The sequence below is a fragment of the Myzus persicae genome, unplaced genomic scaffold (assembly GCF_001856785.1).
Source record: "Myzus persicae strain clone G006 unplaced genomic scaffold, MPER_G0061.0, whole genome shotgun sequence".
NCBI lineage: Eukaryota > Metazoa > Arthropoda > Insecta > Hemiptera > Aphididae > Myzus > Myzus persicae.
This window is the reverse complement of record NW_019103508.1, coordinates 251,943-272,741: the sequence shown is the minus strand read 5'-3', so window position 1 is coordinate 272,741 and position 20,799 is coordinate 251,943. Positions and strand designations below refer to the sequence as shown.

Sequence of the window (20,799 nt, the reverse complement as noted above, 5' to 3'; positions counted from 1 at the left end):
AACATAATATTGTATATACATATAATAATATAGGTCTTGAAACACTAACCGGACGTTATAGTATTATTAACATTAAACACTACAGATTTGCGCGGGTGTGCTATTATATTATAGTGATACGAGCGGCTAGTGTAATACGATATAATATTATTATTATTATTATTATTATTATTATTATTATTATTATTATTATTATTATTACTATGACGTGCTGCTGTTTTTTCTTTAAAAAAAAAAATTTGCAATATCCGGAGATTTGTCAGCGGCAGGTGGTTGGGCCGGTAGATGGCGCTGTCGACGGAGGCCGCGCGCGCTCGGTCTCTACGCACAATCGAATATCGTATTCGTGTATGCGCGCGAACGGGTAAACTCGCCGCGCCGGCACCGGCGAAATTACAGTGTTCAGTCGCGAGCGAGAACACGGGCTACCACTTGCCGCTTCTGTACGCCATAAATCGTTATCCGTTGTGTTATTTTTTTCGAATTCTCGTCACCTTGCTCGTTTTTGGTTTTTTTTCTCGATTCGTACACAAATTTTTTTCCTCAACGCCGGTATATATAATACGCGTATATATTATATATAGTGCTTTCGTCGTGACGTGTTTTAACTGTGCAAAAATATATTATCATTATTATTAGGTATTATCATCGTTTTTTTTTTTTATGATTAATATTGTTGTTAATACCTCGCAAATATTATAATATTATTATTATACCCTACATTAATTTTTGCCGAGTGTCCGATACGTTCGCGTATACGGCTTTTTCGCCATAATTATATCGCCACCGTCACTGTATCTAATATTTTTAGATAGATTCGGTTCTTGCGTTCGTTCATATTACAATATTATCATAATAATAATAATAACAGTCGATCGACGACGACGATGACCGTTTTCCCGGTGATCTAATATCGTATTGTTTATAATATTACGCCGACGACACAATATATTACCATTACACGTATACGCTGCCAATATATTGTTAAATATAACGTATATTTTAACCGTGTAGACTAAGCTGTTCAGCTGCCGTTATCGACGCTACTGCAGCCGATAAGGAATACCGCAAGTTCGGACGTGCTTTCGACTACGCACCGACCATGGACGTGCTACCGAGCGGTAACATATTCCGGGAACTTCAAGACATACACGATACCGGTTACTTCTCCGCACATGTATCACTCGAGGATCACTGGCAACAGGTAATGCACTTGCATACTATTTAAGTTTAAAAAAAGCTTTATTCGAAAGTTCCCCAAATGGCGTCAATAACGACGATAATAATATAATAGAAACCCTAATTTGTATTACATACAGGGGTTTAGGGCATCACGGTGCCGTATATAATGCATATTTATTCGAATCAGTCAACTTTGTAGTAGGATGTGTGAGGTACAGATATCCATATAGTATCATGTAGGTATACAAATCCATCACGTGAAGGAATATCCAATTATATACCTACCTCATCATAATAATATTATTAACATTTTATTTCTTTTTTGTTTTCTTTAATTTAAATAGTAATTGTATTCATACAATCACTTATTGCATAATATTATATTATTTTAAACAATAGATGGGTTTTAGTTTTGTTATGTTCGTACAAATGGACGAATTGAAGGATCATCCCGCTCGATGAACTTTGGACGATATTATAATAGGTACCTACCTAGTGTTTTTAAAATATAACGTCATTACTCATTGCCGTAGCGAGTGTCCGCTCGGTCGCACGTGCGCCGCGTCCTTATATAACAACATAATATTATAATTATTATGTTTATCTCGTGAATAGGTACACACATTCCACCTTTCAAGCAACAATTTCACGAAATTTCACGTATTGTTGTGTTGCACGTGCACTCATGCGCTCGGGGTTGTTTGCGGTCGAGTATATACGACAATTTTACCATAGTAAAAAAAACTTATTTTCCATCGTATCCAATTTTATTTTTGGCGCCTACTCCACTGATGCGCTTGTCATGGGTTTAGCTGCATCGCATTTTACGACAGTGATTAATCGTATTTGATACCGATGTGATCAACTTATTCATTCGGTCGCCAATAATGGCACAGAATTAATTAATTTATCATTATGCCAGTGCAACATTAACGTACAGTTTCGCGTGTTTGTAGTACACTCTGTACTAGGTACAAATCGTCGGTAATTAAGTAAACAAAAAAATCGTATTACTGTTTGTGGCTCATTTATAGAAATGTTTACAACTGCTATCGTTAAAAAACCAGCAAAAAATGTGTTAGGTATGTAACAAAAAATCAAAATTAAAAGTCGGTGATTGAAAACCTTTTATTTAATTTTGATAAATTAAAAGTGAATACAGTGGGGCTGTTTTTGTGTTAATCTTTTTTTTCTATGTCAGCGGTTTTTGATTTAACGTATACAATTTTTTTTTTAAACGTCGCGTCGTATGTGTTGGTATGCATTTTATTTATGTATATAATATAAACGTGTGTAATATTGTGTACATGTGTACCTATGTGATTCATATACTGTTGTTATCAGAGGCACAAGCTGTAAAATAAATTACTAGTCCCAAGGAAACACAAACACACGTCTTTCTCGCAACATTATAGTGAACGACAAAATTATTAAAAAATTACAGTGGAGATAACTAACTAATAGTTGTAGGTATAACTATAGTATAAAATTGAGTATACATACATATTTTTTTTTGTCACTTCGGTAACATATTTAGGATATAATATAATAATATATATTATTATACATACTTGTTATATTGAGTTAAAACTGAGTGGTTTATGAGTCGTTCTTAATGAAATTACAAAAATTGAAGGTTATTTATAATAAAAGTTTTTCCGTGCAATAAGAATCTGAATGTCGAATAATCGTGTTCCACCGAAAAGAAAAGTTTTATTCGAGTTAGTGACTAGTGAGGAATGAAAATGCTATGCAATGTAACTCAATAGTTTTGAAATGAATTTTTAATATCATACAGTCATATATTGTATCGAATACGAGTAGGCAGTACATGTTTTTAAAAATTTGCATTTATATATTTTATCGATAGTTTCAATAATGTTACACAGTAAGCCTTTTTTTCATTTAATACCTTAAACCATAAAATCGATATTGTCTGGTTGATGAATTATAATTTGTACGTTTATCTATTTAATCACTGACCAGTAATAAAACAGCAGACGGAATAATAGTAAAATGATTATTGTGACATTTGACCACAATCTATGGGAGACGAGTGAAACTATTCTAATTGTCGTAGTTCTCTGAACTAACGATATATCTTTAAATACTTCATTGAAATGTAATACTGTGTTTATTATAATAATTGTATTGAAACAAAATGCCAGTAACAAAACCGATAAACAGCGATTTATATCCCTGGAAAGGTCTCGTATTCAATTGAAAAATATATCATTTTAAAATTTATTTAATTAAAAATGACCTTACATTTACACCATTAAATCTCATAGTTATGGCTTTCGTGTACGTATGTACAGAATTTTGGTAGTACAATTTATAATTGGTTTATAACGTAGAAATAGATTCGTTCATTCAGTAATTGTTTAATGGTACTTATAAAAATATATGTTATGTAACCAAACTACAAACATTGATAATGACATTTTATATTGGAGGCCTTTCAAACCCACAAATCTAATATATTATCATAGGCCAACCAAACCCCCTAGTCACTTAAACATAATATACTGGTATAATTCCTATTTCTATTATCTTTCGATTTAATCGGTAGTATAGAAAATATGGGTCGACCCGTATCTCGGCTCCCTTTGATATAATTTTAGTGGTTCAAAAGGCCTTGTTCGAAACCTAAGTAACACATTGTATTGAAAATCTCTGACACGATAATTTTGTAGAATGATATATTTTATAGAAGGATGCACCGTTTACCCAAAATGTAATTTACGGGCGCATTGTATTGGTTTTTTTCTTTCATAATCATCATCAAGTTCAAAAAAAATCTTAATCGGATGGTAAACCCGACGGTTTGCTGATGTAGGTACATTGTTGTCTGGTGGTTAATCGTAAAACGTATAATATCGAATTTTGGATACGAAACTGAATAATTTATCGTTCTTGGCACTCCGTAGTCGTATTAGAAACACGTTGTACAATATTATAGTTGATGATGACGCACGTTGCTCACAGATCAAAATGACAACGACGACGTACTTAATGAATGATATTTTTCTCGTTTGTATATACATATAAATCATAGTATACTACGAAATGTATTGAACTCTGTATATAAAATTACCGTCAATCTCTCTACAGATATTGGCTTGATATCGAAAAGCACACACAAACAATTCTAATTTACACGAATAGGTGTACATATTAAAGCTGCTTTGTTTTGACCCTTCATTTTTTTGAATCTTTTTTCTTACAATATCGTAGAAGAAACGATCCTGGAACCTAAATTTAAAAAAAAAACATTCAGCAACAATATCGATAATTAGATTTCAAAATACAACATTATGTACTTTTGGAAAATGAAGGTACTAAATTTTAATGATGTAGACTTACATCGATGCTAGGAATTAAAATATTGTTACCGAGATAAAAATGTTTGAAATTTTCGTTGAAATTATTGGGGAGAGGGAAAAATACCATATTTGGAGCTGGATTTCTATCGGCTCTTCTCTTTTTCTCTATATCTTTGTCTGCGTTATCTCAGAACGCTGTTAGGTTTTTTCTCGATTTGCATCTGCAGACTGTTATATTAATTAGATGTAGTTTTAGAGAATTTTTGTAAAAACCGTGCATGATGTGCCCCCATTTTTAATAAAATATTTTTCACGCCTGCAGTCTCGTATATAGGTGCAGTACTTATAGTAGTATTATAAAAATATGTACATATTAATGCCTGCGATATACACACTCACGTAGGAATGCGAGGAGAAGGCGCGAGGACGACGTGCGTGCAGAGTTAGTGTCGGGACGGCGGCGAGTGTGTTGTAAAACGGGCGCGCGGTAAAGCGATCTGAAAAGCGTCAGTGGGGGCGGTGTGAGCCCCGCGCGCTTTAACGGTGTCCCATTAACGCGGTGGCCGTGGGGTGTGGTGAGGGGGTGCGGCGAGGGAGAGGACCCCGGGCCGGATCGATGCGGCGGTGGTGGCGGCGGCGTGTACAGAGCGGCAGCGCAGTTTTGGCGGGGCCGTTATACGGCCGATGACGGCCCTGCAGCAGTCGCGTATACGCGGTCGAGCTTGCGTGGTATACGCGTCTCCACGCTCTCTTCCCAAATATATTAAACCATCATGATGGTCCATCATACTTAGATATACCGATGCACTGTCGCGTATACTGCACTACAGAAGTGCATCTTACAAAATATAATAAGTCATATTATAGGTTATTTAGGCATGTATTATATATAATAGGTAGAAATTACTGCTGCACCTCGTGCAGGCGTCACGAAATCCAATAAATTGTGGTGGCGAGGGAGATTTAAAAAAAAATATATAACTCGTGATATTGAGGGGCTGCGTCGTGTGTGCACCAGATACTCGTCGAATTTGCTTACAAGTAAATTTCAATGAATTTGCTAGCTTAACAGAATTGTATTGATACATTTTTAAAAATATACCAAAACACCAATCTCTGGTTTAGGGGCCACTTGATTCATTCTCCCCAATTTAACTCGTTATTTAGAAATCGACCACCACTTTATAATATTCCCGTTTTTGGCACATAGGTAAAATAAATAGTTTCGGTCTTCTTTTTTTTAGCTGAACATATATATATATATATATTATAATATGCTATAACGTTGCAAATTTCTTATAAAATATGATTTTTTCTAAAATTTTAACACAGATCAAAATCGATTACGATACGGATTATTTCATATTTGTGAGCGGGTTGAATCTTATATACCTACCTATTCATATTATTATTCATATTATACAGAGTTTGAGCGATGAACACGACCGCCAACTGCGGTGGGCATAATTGTATGTAGGTCAGTAAGAATACATGCGATAATAATATTATGTTTGTCTTTTTCTACAAATGTTGAATTTCCATACACTTGAGTTCATAACAATGTTATGTATATAATAATTATTAATTATGTTGCGTGTACAACAACAGTAACGATTATACTATATTATAATATTATATACATTATTATACGCACGGCGAGTTTTCTCACGGGTCGTCTCCGTCGGTTCTCGGACCGTCATCAATAACGTTACCGCGGTATATACGTATGCGGCATGCGGTGCATAATACACGTCGCAAAGGCTTGGTAATAAATAAATATCGCTCGTATTCCGATGGCTTGTACAATGTACATGATATTATATCCTTCCGGAGGTGCGCGGTTGCAGAGGGATGCTCTGTTATATGGCAGCGAATCGTCGTCTCTCCCGCACCGCCGAGACCACTGCACTTTCTCCTTATACCTATTCGTATATTATTATTATTATTATTATTATTATTGCGCTCGTACACTTACACAATGTATACAATGATGAACGCGTATAATGCATATACATATATATATAGTGTATAATATGTATTGTTGACGTAGCTTGCTCCTCTGCACTATACATCATTCGCGCGGGCCAAATGATAAATGGCGCGGACCTAGAGTATATACAAAGTACCTATACACTTTAAGTATCATATAGTGATGTGTTGTATGCGCTTGCTCGCACGTGCGTACTTAAAGGAGGGAGGGTTAGAGAGAGAGCAATTTCTACGGGATAATAAAAGGACTATCCAGCAAAGACGACGCGTCTTGCGACGGCGTTGACGACAGGTGGGCACAGGTGCGTAATACTCGTTATGTATATATGTATATGTATTATATAATATATACATATACTCGCGTTTCTCTTGCTTATACATATTATTATAATACTATACGTACCTACGCACTGCTCGAACGGGATATATACCGACGACCGACCCCCATATAGTCAAAGAGTCCAATCGGTAAACCGGTAATGCGTATTTCACCGCCTCCTGCACCGCCGTTGTCGTCAAATGCGTGCGAACGCTTGTGTTTGGAGGTATATAATATAATATAATATATTGTGTTGGTGCCTAAAACGAGACCATTTGTCTCGTCGCCATCAACGCGAGGCGTGGTATAGCAATTTCACCCGAAATCGTTTGTCAACCCTTCTCTCTTTCTTCGTCTTCTATTTCGAGGATTAATGCCATCTGTGATCTGCTCTATTCTCGGCTCATTGTGCTCATATACGCGTGTACGCGACCTCGTATATAGGTGCCTACGGTTGATGTGTGGGCGTACGTGAAAAAATAATAGCTTACGATTTTCCGAAAAATCTACCTCGAAAACGTTGTCGTCGCCCGTCGGGCTCACGGCTGCAATTTTTCCTTCGCGTCACCGAAAAAAAAGGGCCTGATAGCTTGTAAATGTTTATACGATATATACGTGCATGTAATATCGTATATAGCCGATATTTGTAATATAATTAATGATATTGCACGAACAGCGTCGTATGAAATGCTGAAACGACTTTTCCAATGATGTGGTTACTCGGTCTTTGAGTTAGGTTAATGATCTTATAGCGTTAAACGTGTATTATTATTATGTAGGTACTCGATTGCTGGAAATATTATTGTTATGGATGATCGACATTGTATTTCTTTTTTGATATTTTTTTCATTTTTCAAGGTGAATAATATTATTGTTGTTTGAATTGTATATAATTTTAATGGCTTATGACTACAACTTACAAGTTGTAGTCTAATAATTGTATAAAGTGTAAATGTGTTGCACCAGTGAAAAAGTTTTGATTTTATGTTATATAATTCAAAACTGTCTATGACCAAATTTGCATAAACTGTAATTTGCTTTATTTTCCTCTCTTCGTTATTTTTACAAATAATAACATTCGTTTTTTAAAAAAAAGAAAAAATTTTCATTGTTTAACAAGAATAATTTATAATATAGTTTAAATTAAATAAATATTTTTTTTAGTGCGTTAGTCAAATAAAGTGATTGAATAATAATAATGATTGCCAGTTATAAAAGAAAAAAACATGATTTGCCAATGCTATAAAAAATAAACTATAATTTTTACGTATACACTTGTCAAAAACTTTTATTTTTATCCTATCGCATTTGTCTTGTCCCTTGTTTTATTCTTGCTCGTGAATTTCAGCATCGATCGTTACACGAGGAAACATTGCCCTTTTAACTACAGAACTACTTAATAACTCTCACGTTTTCAACTCTAGCGATTTGTGAGAAGTCAGCACGCAAAAAGTGTCTGCGTGTTACGCACACATTTGGTTAGGGTCGGTCTTCTTATCTTCCTGAGTAATTGACGGATTTCTAGTACACTTTATCCGCCAAACGTATAGGCAAGGGTGGAGGGGGGGGGGTGGTGAAATCGGAAATCAGACGTGGGTTTACGCTACATATTGTGTGAGGATAAGGCGCCAATCGAAAGGCTTTACATTTTAAAATTCAGGTAAATGTTTTAAACATATATGTATCATGAATGATTATGTATACACAATATTATTACCTTTTATTTCGAAAACCCTGCTTCACCATTTATACCTAACCGATTAGAAACTGTATCATATATTCAGGAATGAAAAAAAAATTTAAAAAAATGTATGCATAATAATAATAATAATAATAATAATAAATTATTATAAACCTGCAGGTAAAAGGATGTTTAGAAATTTATCGGGAAAAGTTTTTTTTTGGTACTATGACAAAAGTGGATATTTTTATTTTACACTATGCACAGTCGTTGACCTCTACCGTTTTATTTTTCTTAATCTAAACTATGATTCGAATAATAACTGAAAAATAAATTGTGACGATTATAGCTGCCTACTTGAACATTTTATCTGATACTAAATTATTCAATGTGACCGATGGATTTAAGTTCTGGGAATCACTTCTACTGCAGATAATAATAATGCATAGTATTAACTGTCATTTTCCGTTCATTGAGGATCACATTCTACTGATACGGTCGCCTCTTATCGTTTTATAATGTAAATCACTCGAAAGACAATAATTATTATTGTTAATTTTTTTCAAATTCACTTGTCTCGTATATAATAGGTATCTAATACGTTTTATTATACACCATTACACATTATGGTCACATAATAAGGTATTATAATTATTATTATTATGTCAGTACCTATGTATATGATGTCTTTAAAAAGATACGATTGGTGCCGTGGCTTATATAAATGAATGGTGAATTGATTATAAGTGGGTACTCGAGATTTTTCGAAATTAAGTTTATTATTCGTCTCTAATTTATAGCTCAATGACACCTGTTTGGTTTGAAATATTTAGACAAAATATTATGTAAAACACATTATAATTGTTGTTGAAATAAATAGGTGCAACACGACCATTAATTGATTTAAATTTATATTGCTTTCAGAATACCTATACGCGTTTTCATGTTAACCAAGCCGGTTAATTACTTTTGCCCCTTTAATATTGTAAGTAGGTAGGTAAACAACTAGGTTTTTAACTTTTTCTAGATTTTTTCGTCGAAATAAACTGCGTAAGTACACACTTAGAAGTTAGAACTATTTTTTACTGCGTGTGTATATGAAATACATTCATATCCGCGAAGTGTGGAAAGTGTTAAAATTGTTGATATAATATAAAATCGTGTCACCTAATATTTTTATTACAATCTGATAAACACGTGACACGTGTGTCATTATATATATATATTATTTATTATTTTATCTGATGAATAAATCTGAATAATTTCGAACCAACGGTCTGGATCGTATTGTAACGCTTATAACTTACGGGATTATTATCATTGTTTTTCGAACGGTTTCGTGAAGAATAGGAGTATATTGTAAAACATCACGTGTAAATAATTTGTACGGTCATACACAGATGCATAGATACAATAAAGGTATGCTATATACCGGGTGTTCATTAAATGCATATCTGTTGTGCCATTAACTTTAACACACTACACATGTATCTTCAACATATTCCCAAAAAAGTATAGTCACATGACATATGAAAACATCGAATGCTTCATTTTGAAGAATTCTGTATTATATTATGAAATTAATAGAAAATGTCGTTTAAAAAATACTAGAAAAACGCTCGACCAATAATAGATAACAACTGAATGAACCGACCGTTTCGGGCATCAGCTTTCTGAGTGGCGGGTTTAGAATGTTATTTTCAATAAATATTCTGATGATAATAATATCATATTATATTATATATATGTATTATGTATGTATATAATATGTATGTATGTGATATAATCCGACGAGGTGATTGCATAGGTGATGACAATAAAACGACGTCTGGTGCGCGCCTCGGAAATAGACACAATTATCGTTATTATTGTAAACGGGCCGAACATAACAGCAATTATAATATTGTTTGACGAAATAATTACGCTTTATTGTGTATAATAACACTTATATTATATATATATACATAAATTATACCTAGCAAGTATAATATAGGTACTACTCTAATCGACCGGGGAATTGTGTATACGTTTTAAATTCAATTAACCCATTCGTTCGACCAGCGTTGGATTGTTGGGGGGGGGGGGGGGGAGGGGGTTCAAATGTTCGGATAAAACTCTGTAGATATACAGTCGTGATATAATTCCTAGAACGATGGTTGGTGGTTACCTATAATGTTCTGTGTTTCTATACAAGGTTAGATTAGGTTACATCACATTTAGGTATGATATGGGTTCTATATATTATTATACTAAACAAGGTGATCCATATATTACTATAAGTGCATACATTTATTATTTTGATAAGTTATAAGTCTGTTGAAAATATCATTTTTACATAATTGTATGTCATTACAAAGTAGTATTTTTGAAAAGTAAATTTCTTATTGTTACAATTTTTAAACTTTTAATTTTTTTAAAGACGATTAATTTGGGAGTATAATTTTGATACATAGATATGGAATTTCGAACAAATAGTTAATTAGTCTTAACACGCATAAGTATTTGAAGTTATGATGAATGAATCGGCAGACCAACATTTTGCATGTTACCCCTATGCCACTTTACTCCGATTACTAATACTTATAATACTTATTTGATTATAAGAAATTAAATGTTCAGTTGAAATTCGATGGTACAGATCAAATCATTCTACTTAGGAAAATTAAATGAAAAATATATACTGTCTTTCAAAAAGTACAAAAATGATGACGCTAAAAATTGTAAAAATGTCGTTTACTTTATATGTAAAAAACATATTCGATCCAAAAAGTTAAACCTTCAAAATAATGAGTGTAGTCACTTAAACAGTTAAACTGAACATCTTCTATACTACTATACTATCGTCTGTTGATAATAATGATTTATTATGATACAACTGTTATAGCGGGAATATCAAACCCTAAATTATTATAATAGATATCATTGGAAATAATATGGCAAGAAAATAGGTGTATTTCCATAAATAAAACAGAGCGTATCATCCTAACCATAGAATTTATCGTAAAGCGATTTCTTCACTTAAGCCAGGACGAGGATTATGTGTTTCTCTCCTCCTCTCAGTCAATTATGAGACCTTTTCTACGAATACCGACGACTGTATGATATACATTTTACAATTCATTGATGTGGACATTCATATTACGCATACGTATTTTATAATGCTTACTGCGGCTAGAGGAAACGGTTGTATTCAAAACAACTACCAGACATTAATTTTAATCAAACGCGCCACCATATATATGTTATATCGAGACACACAATTCGGGTTCATTATTTAGTCCTCTCAATTACCCATCGCGCATCGTGTACAGCGATATCGCTCCACCGACGACACAGACCGTTAACCCACTGGCGATCGGAATCGTCGTGCGAAACACTTTGAACGCGTGTATAATATAGTCTCACTAGTCGTGGCACATGTGCCGGTATGTGGTATAATATAGCTTTGAAAAAAATACGTATATATAGTGCCTCAGCTACTACGACCATACTACCACTACCACTACTACAGTCTACAACTATTACCACAACATCTGCCCGCGGTTCTTTCGCACGCGTGCCGAGGACAACGGCTCAATATACATTAATCAATTTTTTGTATTTTTTTTCTTAATCTCGATTTTGGTGACATCGCGCGTTAATTATATAACGATATTTGCAGGTTGAGGTTGGACACAAATAAAAAAATATACGTAGGTAAGATCAAAAATAACATAGCACGAAAATAAAAAGCATAAATATATAATGTAATATATTTTTACGTATGAAAATCGAGTGTAGTAGTTTTCTGTATGTAAATACGCTACGTGCCTTTGAGGATGGATGACCTTTGATGGTTAAAAAAAAGGTCTATGTCTTAACGGTTTCGTTAGTTTTCTCCCCTGATAATAAAATGTGCAGAGACCGTAAGATATTTGAAACAAAAAATCACACGTAACAGGAATAAAAAGCGTACTGTTTATGTTTTAACAGAGATGATTGGCGTATATAACAGAAAATAACAGGATAAAAAAAATAATTTTCTTTGAATTTAGATAACGCATTATTGTGTACCGCTTACATTTTAGAGTAGTTCAATTTTTTTCCTGCAACTTATATTTTTCATGTCCTTTCATTGATAATATACATCGACACAAAACAACAATTATGCAAATCATATACGATGATTATTATTCAATTTACAATACATTGATTTTATTTTTCTTTATTTCACTTCATTCGTTTCTTCGCTATTATATGCATACCTAATAGATCAAAACAAAACAGAAGCATTTTTAAATTATTTACGATTTTTAAAAGATATACGCAAATTATAAAAATACAATTCAAATTTACAAAAAAAGCATCACTATTATGCATCTTATTTTTTACAATCTATGTTTAATATTAATTTATTATCCTTAAATATTTTATTTGAATATAGAACGCCAATTTATAGCAAGTTCATCGATCGTATACATTGACTGTTTGATTTATTTGAAGTTAACCCCTCGAGAGTACAACTTAAATAATTATTATTGGCACCTTTATTGGTCATACGCTACCGTCATATGTACTTATTATTATCGTTTGTACTGTAAAAGTTTAAAGTTTAAAAATTGTTGAATATACGTGCAGCTGCAATTAATATTATATTGGTTATCGTGAGTTAGTTCATGTATGCATACCCGTTGTAAAAGGGACGATTTAGATGTAGCCTATTGAACGTAATTATTAATTTAAAAAAAAAAACCCAAAGAAAATTGTTTGATATAGTTTTTTAATTAAAATTCATCAATCACACGCACAATGAACTTGCCGATAATGCTGTCGCCGCCACTGCCGTCGTAGCAGAGCTGCTGTTGTTATACGCGTATGCATAGACGTGTGTGCATGTATTAGTTTTTTAGAGAGCTATTCAAGGGCACGGGATCAGTTTATCGAACCGTTTCTTCCCATCACTTTCTCTCTGTCTGTTTCTCTCTCTCTCTCTCTCTCTCTCTCTCTCTCTCTCTCTCTCTTTCTATCTCTATCTCGTTCTCTTTCTGTCTCTTCCTCTGTCACTCTATAATATTCTCATTCTATATCTCCTTCAAGTGGCACGTATTAATATTTCACGGTCCCGGAAAATGTGGCGTTTCGTATATTATTATTATATACACACATCGAACGACTATGTGTTATAAATAGCTAGGTTTATACCTAAACCAAACCCCCGGTATGTATGTAATATAGTTGTGTAGAAAATACATACCATCACGGCGGCGGAGACGATGATATAGCCGATAATATATTGTGTTGGGTATGTGTACTATAATATATACCTACATAATACCTGCTAACGTTTCGTATAATATAAGCGCATTATTATTATTATTATTATTATTATTATTATCATCATCATTATTGTTGTTGTTGTCGTTGCGTATTATAGTGGATCCTCGTGGATTTTCCTCAATGCATAGCTCTTTAGAAAGAATTTTTTATTTTAGTTTTTGAAGATGACGGTGTATACCGGCGCGTGCAGCGTCGGTACACGCGTGTAGTATTTCGCCCAAGAAGAATAGTAGGTACGTGTATGTAATAATAATAATATCATAGTAATAATAACTAATAATAATCATCATAATGGCGTGAGCCGTAATAATGAAATAACTTAGCGCCTCGATCGGTCGGTGACGGTGTACATGGTGTTTGAATTTTTCCCTTTTTTTTTATATACATTATAATTTACTTATATACCTGCAGTATATTACATCTATACATTACCATTATAATATTATGTGTTTTGTTTGTGTATAATGTTATGGGGCCACGTGTCGAAACCGTTGTTCTTCGAGAGCAGCCCGTATAGGACATAATATTATAGTAGGTATAGTGCGTGTATTGAACACAACCACCGTCTTATTAATCTAATCCGATGTTGTCTATTATACGACGACGACGACGACAACGATGACGATGACTACGATGGTAATAACGCGACGCGCGCGTATAACCTCTGTCAAATGAGCCGAGTCAAACACACGTATACACGCACACACGCACACATACGGGCTTTATGTGTTATTTGTTATTATTATTACTCTTTTTTTTGATTAATGGACGCCTTGTAGTATACCTACGCTTAAATGAACCAGTGAAATACTGTACCAATAAAATAATAATCATTGTAATTATTGTTATTCGTCGCTATAGATTGGAATGATGACGACGCGTTCATCTCGCCGATGTCGTCAGAGTATTTTTTTCATAATAATAAACAGGGTAATAAACTGGTGTCATCGTTGTAAAATGATTGGAATCCGATGGTATTTTGCATCAGTTTTAGTAGTATCTAACCTAACGAAACAGCATAATATTATGTGTAATCTCCTCTACACTTTCAATTTCAGTTGGAATTTACCTGATTAATTTACCAGGCTCGCATCAGCCATAGTACATAAGACATAACATGCGTGAATAAAAAATTACATATACGAATAACTGGATAATGAATTATCATATTCCTGATTCTTACATATTATTACCTAACTGAAATATTACTAATTTATCATATTATTTAAATTGAAAATTACCTACGTATGTCTAAAAATATAATAAGCTTACGTTTTTTTACACGCATTTTAATAATTTTCTTGAAATGTATCTACAATTTACCTGAACTTGATTGATTAATAATTTCAAATACATATTAATAAGTTAAAATAAAATTTTTATTAACTATATTTAAGTGGAAAATCTTAATTTTATAAAGTGACTAATGGCTCAAATTTTGTAATTCATTTTCATCTAATTTAATGTTTTAATTATCAAAATAATTAATTTTTAGATGTGGATTTTCAGACATTTTTTTTTTGTCGTTTTTAGTACAAATTACGTAATATTATTTAAGCCCACATAATCGACTGTAATCGAAAAACGAAATTGTTTCTGGAAAAAAATAAAACTTTGGATAATATGTACCATTACAATATTATACATAATATTATATCATATTGTGTTGCTAGGAAAACGACCGAGAGACTACGACTGTGAGACGTTGTAAGTGCGGATGGTGGACCCGCAAAAACGTCACGCGCGTTATACATATATTATGTTTTTTTTTTCGAAACAAATTTGTTTTTAATTATGCGCGACGCCAAAATAGTATATGCTAGTGGCAGTGGTATATATTTATATATATATAGTGGCGTCGGCGATAATTGCGCACCCGTAAACGTAAAAAATTGCTTTGGGTTTGTCATCGGACGGCGGCAGTAAACGCCATCGTCGTCCTTGCGCACGTTATATAATGTATGCCCAGGCACGTGGACGACTGTGTACCATACTCACACACACGCTAAGTATACGAGTAAAACAATGGTCGGATGTCATCCACACGTAAAACATAATCAAAAAAAAAATATTAAAAAAATACAGGAGCACAAAATAAATATAAAAACATTTTTAATTTTTTTTCTCGGACGCGCATTAATATAATATATTATATTGCGTGGCATAAAATTCTTCCGGTTAACGCTGTGCATATCGTCGTGGCCAAGCAGACGTCTACGACCGTGTACGAGGTGCCGGTGGAATTTTAATAACAATAACAATAATAATAATAACCGCTGCAGCGGTGGCGACCACCCGTTGTGGCCGTGTGGCGATGTACGTGAAATAATTATTTTCCGTAAGGGTGGAGGCACGGGTATTGCGCCGTGCAAGGTGTGACGACGGTTCAGTGCACGAGTATAGGTGTGTGGGTGCACTTAGACCGAGGCCCGAGTCATATCATTATAACATTATAATATACGCATCGTCCGCTAAACGGGAACGAATTACACGGGTTTATGGGGTTGTTTAAAAGAGTTGGGTTAGGTTAGGTTAGCTTAACGTCATTATAATATACCCCCGATAGATTGAACGAGGTGAAAAAGGCCAGGGACTGGGAGATTCACGCGGGTGGCACTTAAAAAAAAGGCATATTTTGCGTTTATATAATAATATTGTTATACTTACGAGTATATGTTATATTTCCATTGTTAGGTATATAGTATAGTGTTAAATAATTATTAGGTATTTTACCATCCCTATGATCTGAGCTTATACTTTTCCAATCATTAGAAATCAATTTTTCCTACATTGAACATCATATATTTATATTTAACCATATATAATATTCTTTTAAAGTTATCTATTGATTGCTATGAGTACCTATTGCTAGTTTAGCAATATAGGTCGCTTATTCATCTTTGTCGGATTTTTGTTTCCTAGGAAATAATATGTAATAACCAGACATTTATTACATACCTACACAATTCGGATGGCAGTAGTGTAGTTAGGGGGGGGGGGTTATTCAGATCTCTCCGAAACCTAACATGAACAATTTAAAAATGCTTTCTGTGTTCTGTGAATGTGTTGAATAAGACGTGTAGCCATAATATATTAGTATGTGTGTAAACTGTAAAGGTTACAACATAAATCTAAAATGTCATACACCCAAGGCATTGCAGCATACCTCAAACTTGTAAGGTATGAGGGATCCTAGTTGAGCCTCCCCTATACTTAACTCTACTGCAGATTATAATAATATTTTCATTGTAAAAGACAATGACGAGGGAGTGTAGCAAAAAATTATCATCAGTTACAAAATTTCCAATAATACGTGTCTCTCCGTCGACGTATTATATTCTCCAATCAGTCCAAACACACTCATCGTCTCATATATGGCACATGTATACAATATAGTAAACTGTCGATTATCCGTGGAACTATCTACAATGCAAAAATAGAGTGTTTAATGTATACAATTTATGTAAAAAACTAAAAAATAAATATAAATTTTATATAGGTATAATAAATTAATGTTTCAATAAAAATACAACTGGGAACTTTTCTCTTATTTTCTTAAAATACTATAATAATATGTACCTATGTAAGATACAATTTTTTTAATAATTTATTATAATAGCATTTTTGTTTCAATTTTTATTTTGAGGATTGTCTCAGAATTCGTTTATCTGCAGGGGTTGCTGCGCTACCCTATACCGTGAATAATCGAGAGTCTACTGTAATAATGTGTACTGAGAAATAGTCCTTTTAAAAAAAAAAAATAAAAACAGAACATTTTTACGTTTAATGCAAATACGTACGCACAATGCACTTGTACGTACATGTACAGAGAGTTACGAGTGTCACTCTAGGTATAGTTGTGTATACTATACATGTCGAAATGACTGGAATATATTTTTAACTCCATTACACCCCTCTCATCACATCACTTTGAATCAGCATAATATCCTCTGGGGATTACCTGTAAAATATATTTTTTACACATACATGGATACATATTATGGGCTGCGTATAAATAAATTATTATTATTATTTTTTTTTTGTTTCAACGCGGCCATGCGACGCGTTACAGATTTTATTCACTATTTGTTAGCCCCTGCAGGACTATTCACGTTTCGACACCGTTCTCTACTCTGCTTAAATCGGCATTGTAAATGTATACCTGCAGCAGCATATTAAGCGGCCCTGGTTGATTTAATTCGTTTTACATTTTTAACACTGATTAGCCCTCAGCTGTAGTTCAGTCGACACAGTTTACCCCTCAAAACCATTTTGTAACCCAATTACTTTATTTCCTACGTTTTAATTTACCAATTTAACGTGCAACCCTATAAGGCGTAGGTACACGTACATAGGTATAGGAGTTAATTATAATTTTTATACCAAACAACAAACGATTTTTTTATTATTATTATTACTATAATATACGCTGTCATTAGTACCTACAACGTAGTTTTTTTTATTAACCTAAACTGAGAGACACTCGTTATTAAGACGTATAATTATTATTTTGAATGCAGTGACGCAGAAAACATTTTATTGTTATGAGAGATTTTTGTTTCATACATATTTTGTTATCAGGTGTTTTTAGTAGCTTAACTTCATAACAACATTAATAAAAGTACCTAATTTGTTTAAAATAAAATACTCTAAAAAAGTAATTCTAAACTATTTCTACTCACCTTTTCCTCATATTATGTAATTTATTTTATATTATGTAAAATTAGTATCGTTTTTAAGTCGTAGAGGATACAATATACTATAACAGACTTTCTGCGTTTTTAATAAGAAATTTGTAAAACATTTTATTTACGTATGGTTACCATACGTTAGTCTTTTTGCTATTAATATATTTAAAACGCAACTTTTATTTAAATCAGAAGGGATTTAATTTTTAAGATGGACATTTATTTTTAATATTTACCACGAATGCAATAATATTTATGGTTCTAAAAAGTATAAAACGACAAGAGATGGTTTTAATTTTAACTAGCTAATTTCATAAGCATAATAATACTTTTTTACAAACATTAAGTCAAGTTTCTTAGCGAAGTATTGTTAGTATTAACGTTTTTGTGTATACAACAATATGTTTGTGTAACAAACTTAAATGCGTCGACTTTGCATGCATAATATAGCATGGCCGTTTGCAGTATTGTATATAATAAAATAGGATCCAGAATGTATTTCATAGCTTCAAGTCTATTTGAAACATCTTGTAACATTATACTTGAAAACAGTTTTCATCTTTTTGAGGTTCGATCATCATAATATAAAAGTCACTAATAAGAAATTACAATATAGTTACGATTAAAAAGACATCATCATATGCGTCACTGTACAAAAACTATACTTTACATATTACAGTTGTTGTCCTGAAATAATTGATTTTTTTCGCGTCACATTATCTTTATATTATACCATTTTTACTCACCCTTCGTAAATAATGCGTAAACTTTGAAAGATTTGTTTACTGCAGTGACTATTCCCGTCGACCATCGAGCGGATCCTCGAACACCGCACTTGGTATACGAGGTGAACATTTAAATTTTAAACTGTTGGGTCGTCCACATTCTATGATTTACCGACGATAGCAACGTTGGCGATAAGTAGTACGCGGGTCGTCGTCGGTCGGTAAAGGGATGGGAAAAGTTGTTATATATTCGGAAATTGCACTTCTTGTATAATACAACACGAGCGTAAATAATAATATATATTATACACGCGTTTGAACCGAATCCAATTGCAATATCTCTCTCCGCGAAATGAATATTAGGTATAAATACATGTATATATATATAATAATAATATAGAAACACGTAAAAAAACGAATCGTAGCTATACCCTAATATATATCCCAAATACGGATAACATAAACTTTTCGAATAAATACGTAACCGATTGAGGTCATCCACAGAGAAATCGTCTATAACACTAAACGTACATAAATTCGCATAGCCGAACAACATGTACTAACATCAAACATGTATATATATAAATATATATATATAATTTATAATATAATGTTTACGGTTCTATACGGGTATGTGGGTGTTTAAAGTTTAAGACGTATAATATTGTGCTAAACGGTGCAACTACCTACTGGCGGCCGAGCTTAGAAATAATATATTATCCGGATAAACTTTCCGGTCGAACTTGTGCGGTGTTTATTTTTTCAACGAAACATAATAATACATAACACGAGCATATAATCACTTACAACCTATAACTATTTATTATATACCTATTATGTAATGCGTATTACTATAACGCCAATCGTTCTATGACCCACACACTTGTTATTTGGGGGTGGTTTTTTAGGTTTTTTTAAACTGGTTATTAAAAGTCTTATGTTACAATACGATATTTAATTGCCTAAAAGTAATGAATACACATGTTTTGTATTCGAAGAGGGGTGGGCGTGGAACATCGGTCGGTCATGGAGGTGCAGTAGCTGTAAGAATGTCTACCGCAATACCCGCAATAAAATAGTAGGAATTACAATATACAAGACATTGGTCTTGGGGGCGGGTGTGGTGGGCGCCGGCCGCATTTTGGGGTGAAAGCCGACCGCAAAAAGTAAATCCGCTCTTTTCACTCACTCGGGATCGCGCAGTGGCGGGGATACGCACACACGCTGAAACTATATGCTATGTATGTTCCTGTAATCATATATTATTTTATACACGGACGTTTAAATGAAACGCTATCAAAAGAGTGGCTTTGGCTGGTGGCGAGTATCTCGAATGTCAGAGATACGCTCCGGACCGTTTAACACATAGCTGTTTTCCGATTATTGTGTTATTGCTGCACGCAGCGGTGTGCTGCACCACGACGCGGTGTAGTGTAAAAAAACGGTGTTTTGGTCTCGGCATATCCGCCGTTATCTCTTGTACACGCGCACACGTCCCACAAATTAATTTAATGTGTGTGTGTGGATGGGTGGATGGATGGGTGGGTATGTGTGTTTACGTCTGCGTGTTTGT

General features: G+C 33.5%; 1 protein-coding gene across 2 annotated transcripts in view; it reads left to right on the top strand.

Moving 5' to 3' along the window:
* The first annotated feature begins 359 nt into the window (after nt 1-359).
* The window catches only part of LOC111034634 (Krueppel-like factor 6), a 215,946-nt gene continuing 195,506 nt past the window's right edge, over nt 360-20,799 (top strand). The window contains exons 1-2 of one of the 2 annotated variants that reach the window (XM_022315933.1): nt 360-639; nt 1,015-1,204. In XM_022315933.1, coding sequence (XP_022171625.1) covers nt 1,103-1,204 — 102 coding nt within the window. In that variant the 5' untranslated portion in view covers nt 360-639; nt 1,015-1,102. Of the gene's footprint in view, nt 640-1,014; nt 1,205-20,799 lie in introns of those variants that run through there. The other variant, XM_022315934.1, reaches the window with a different exon arrangement.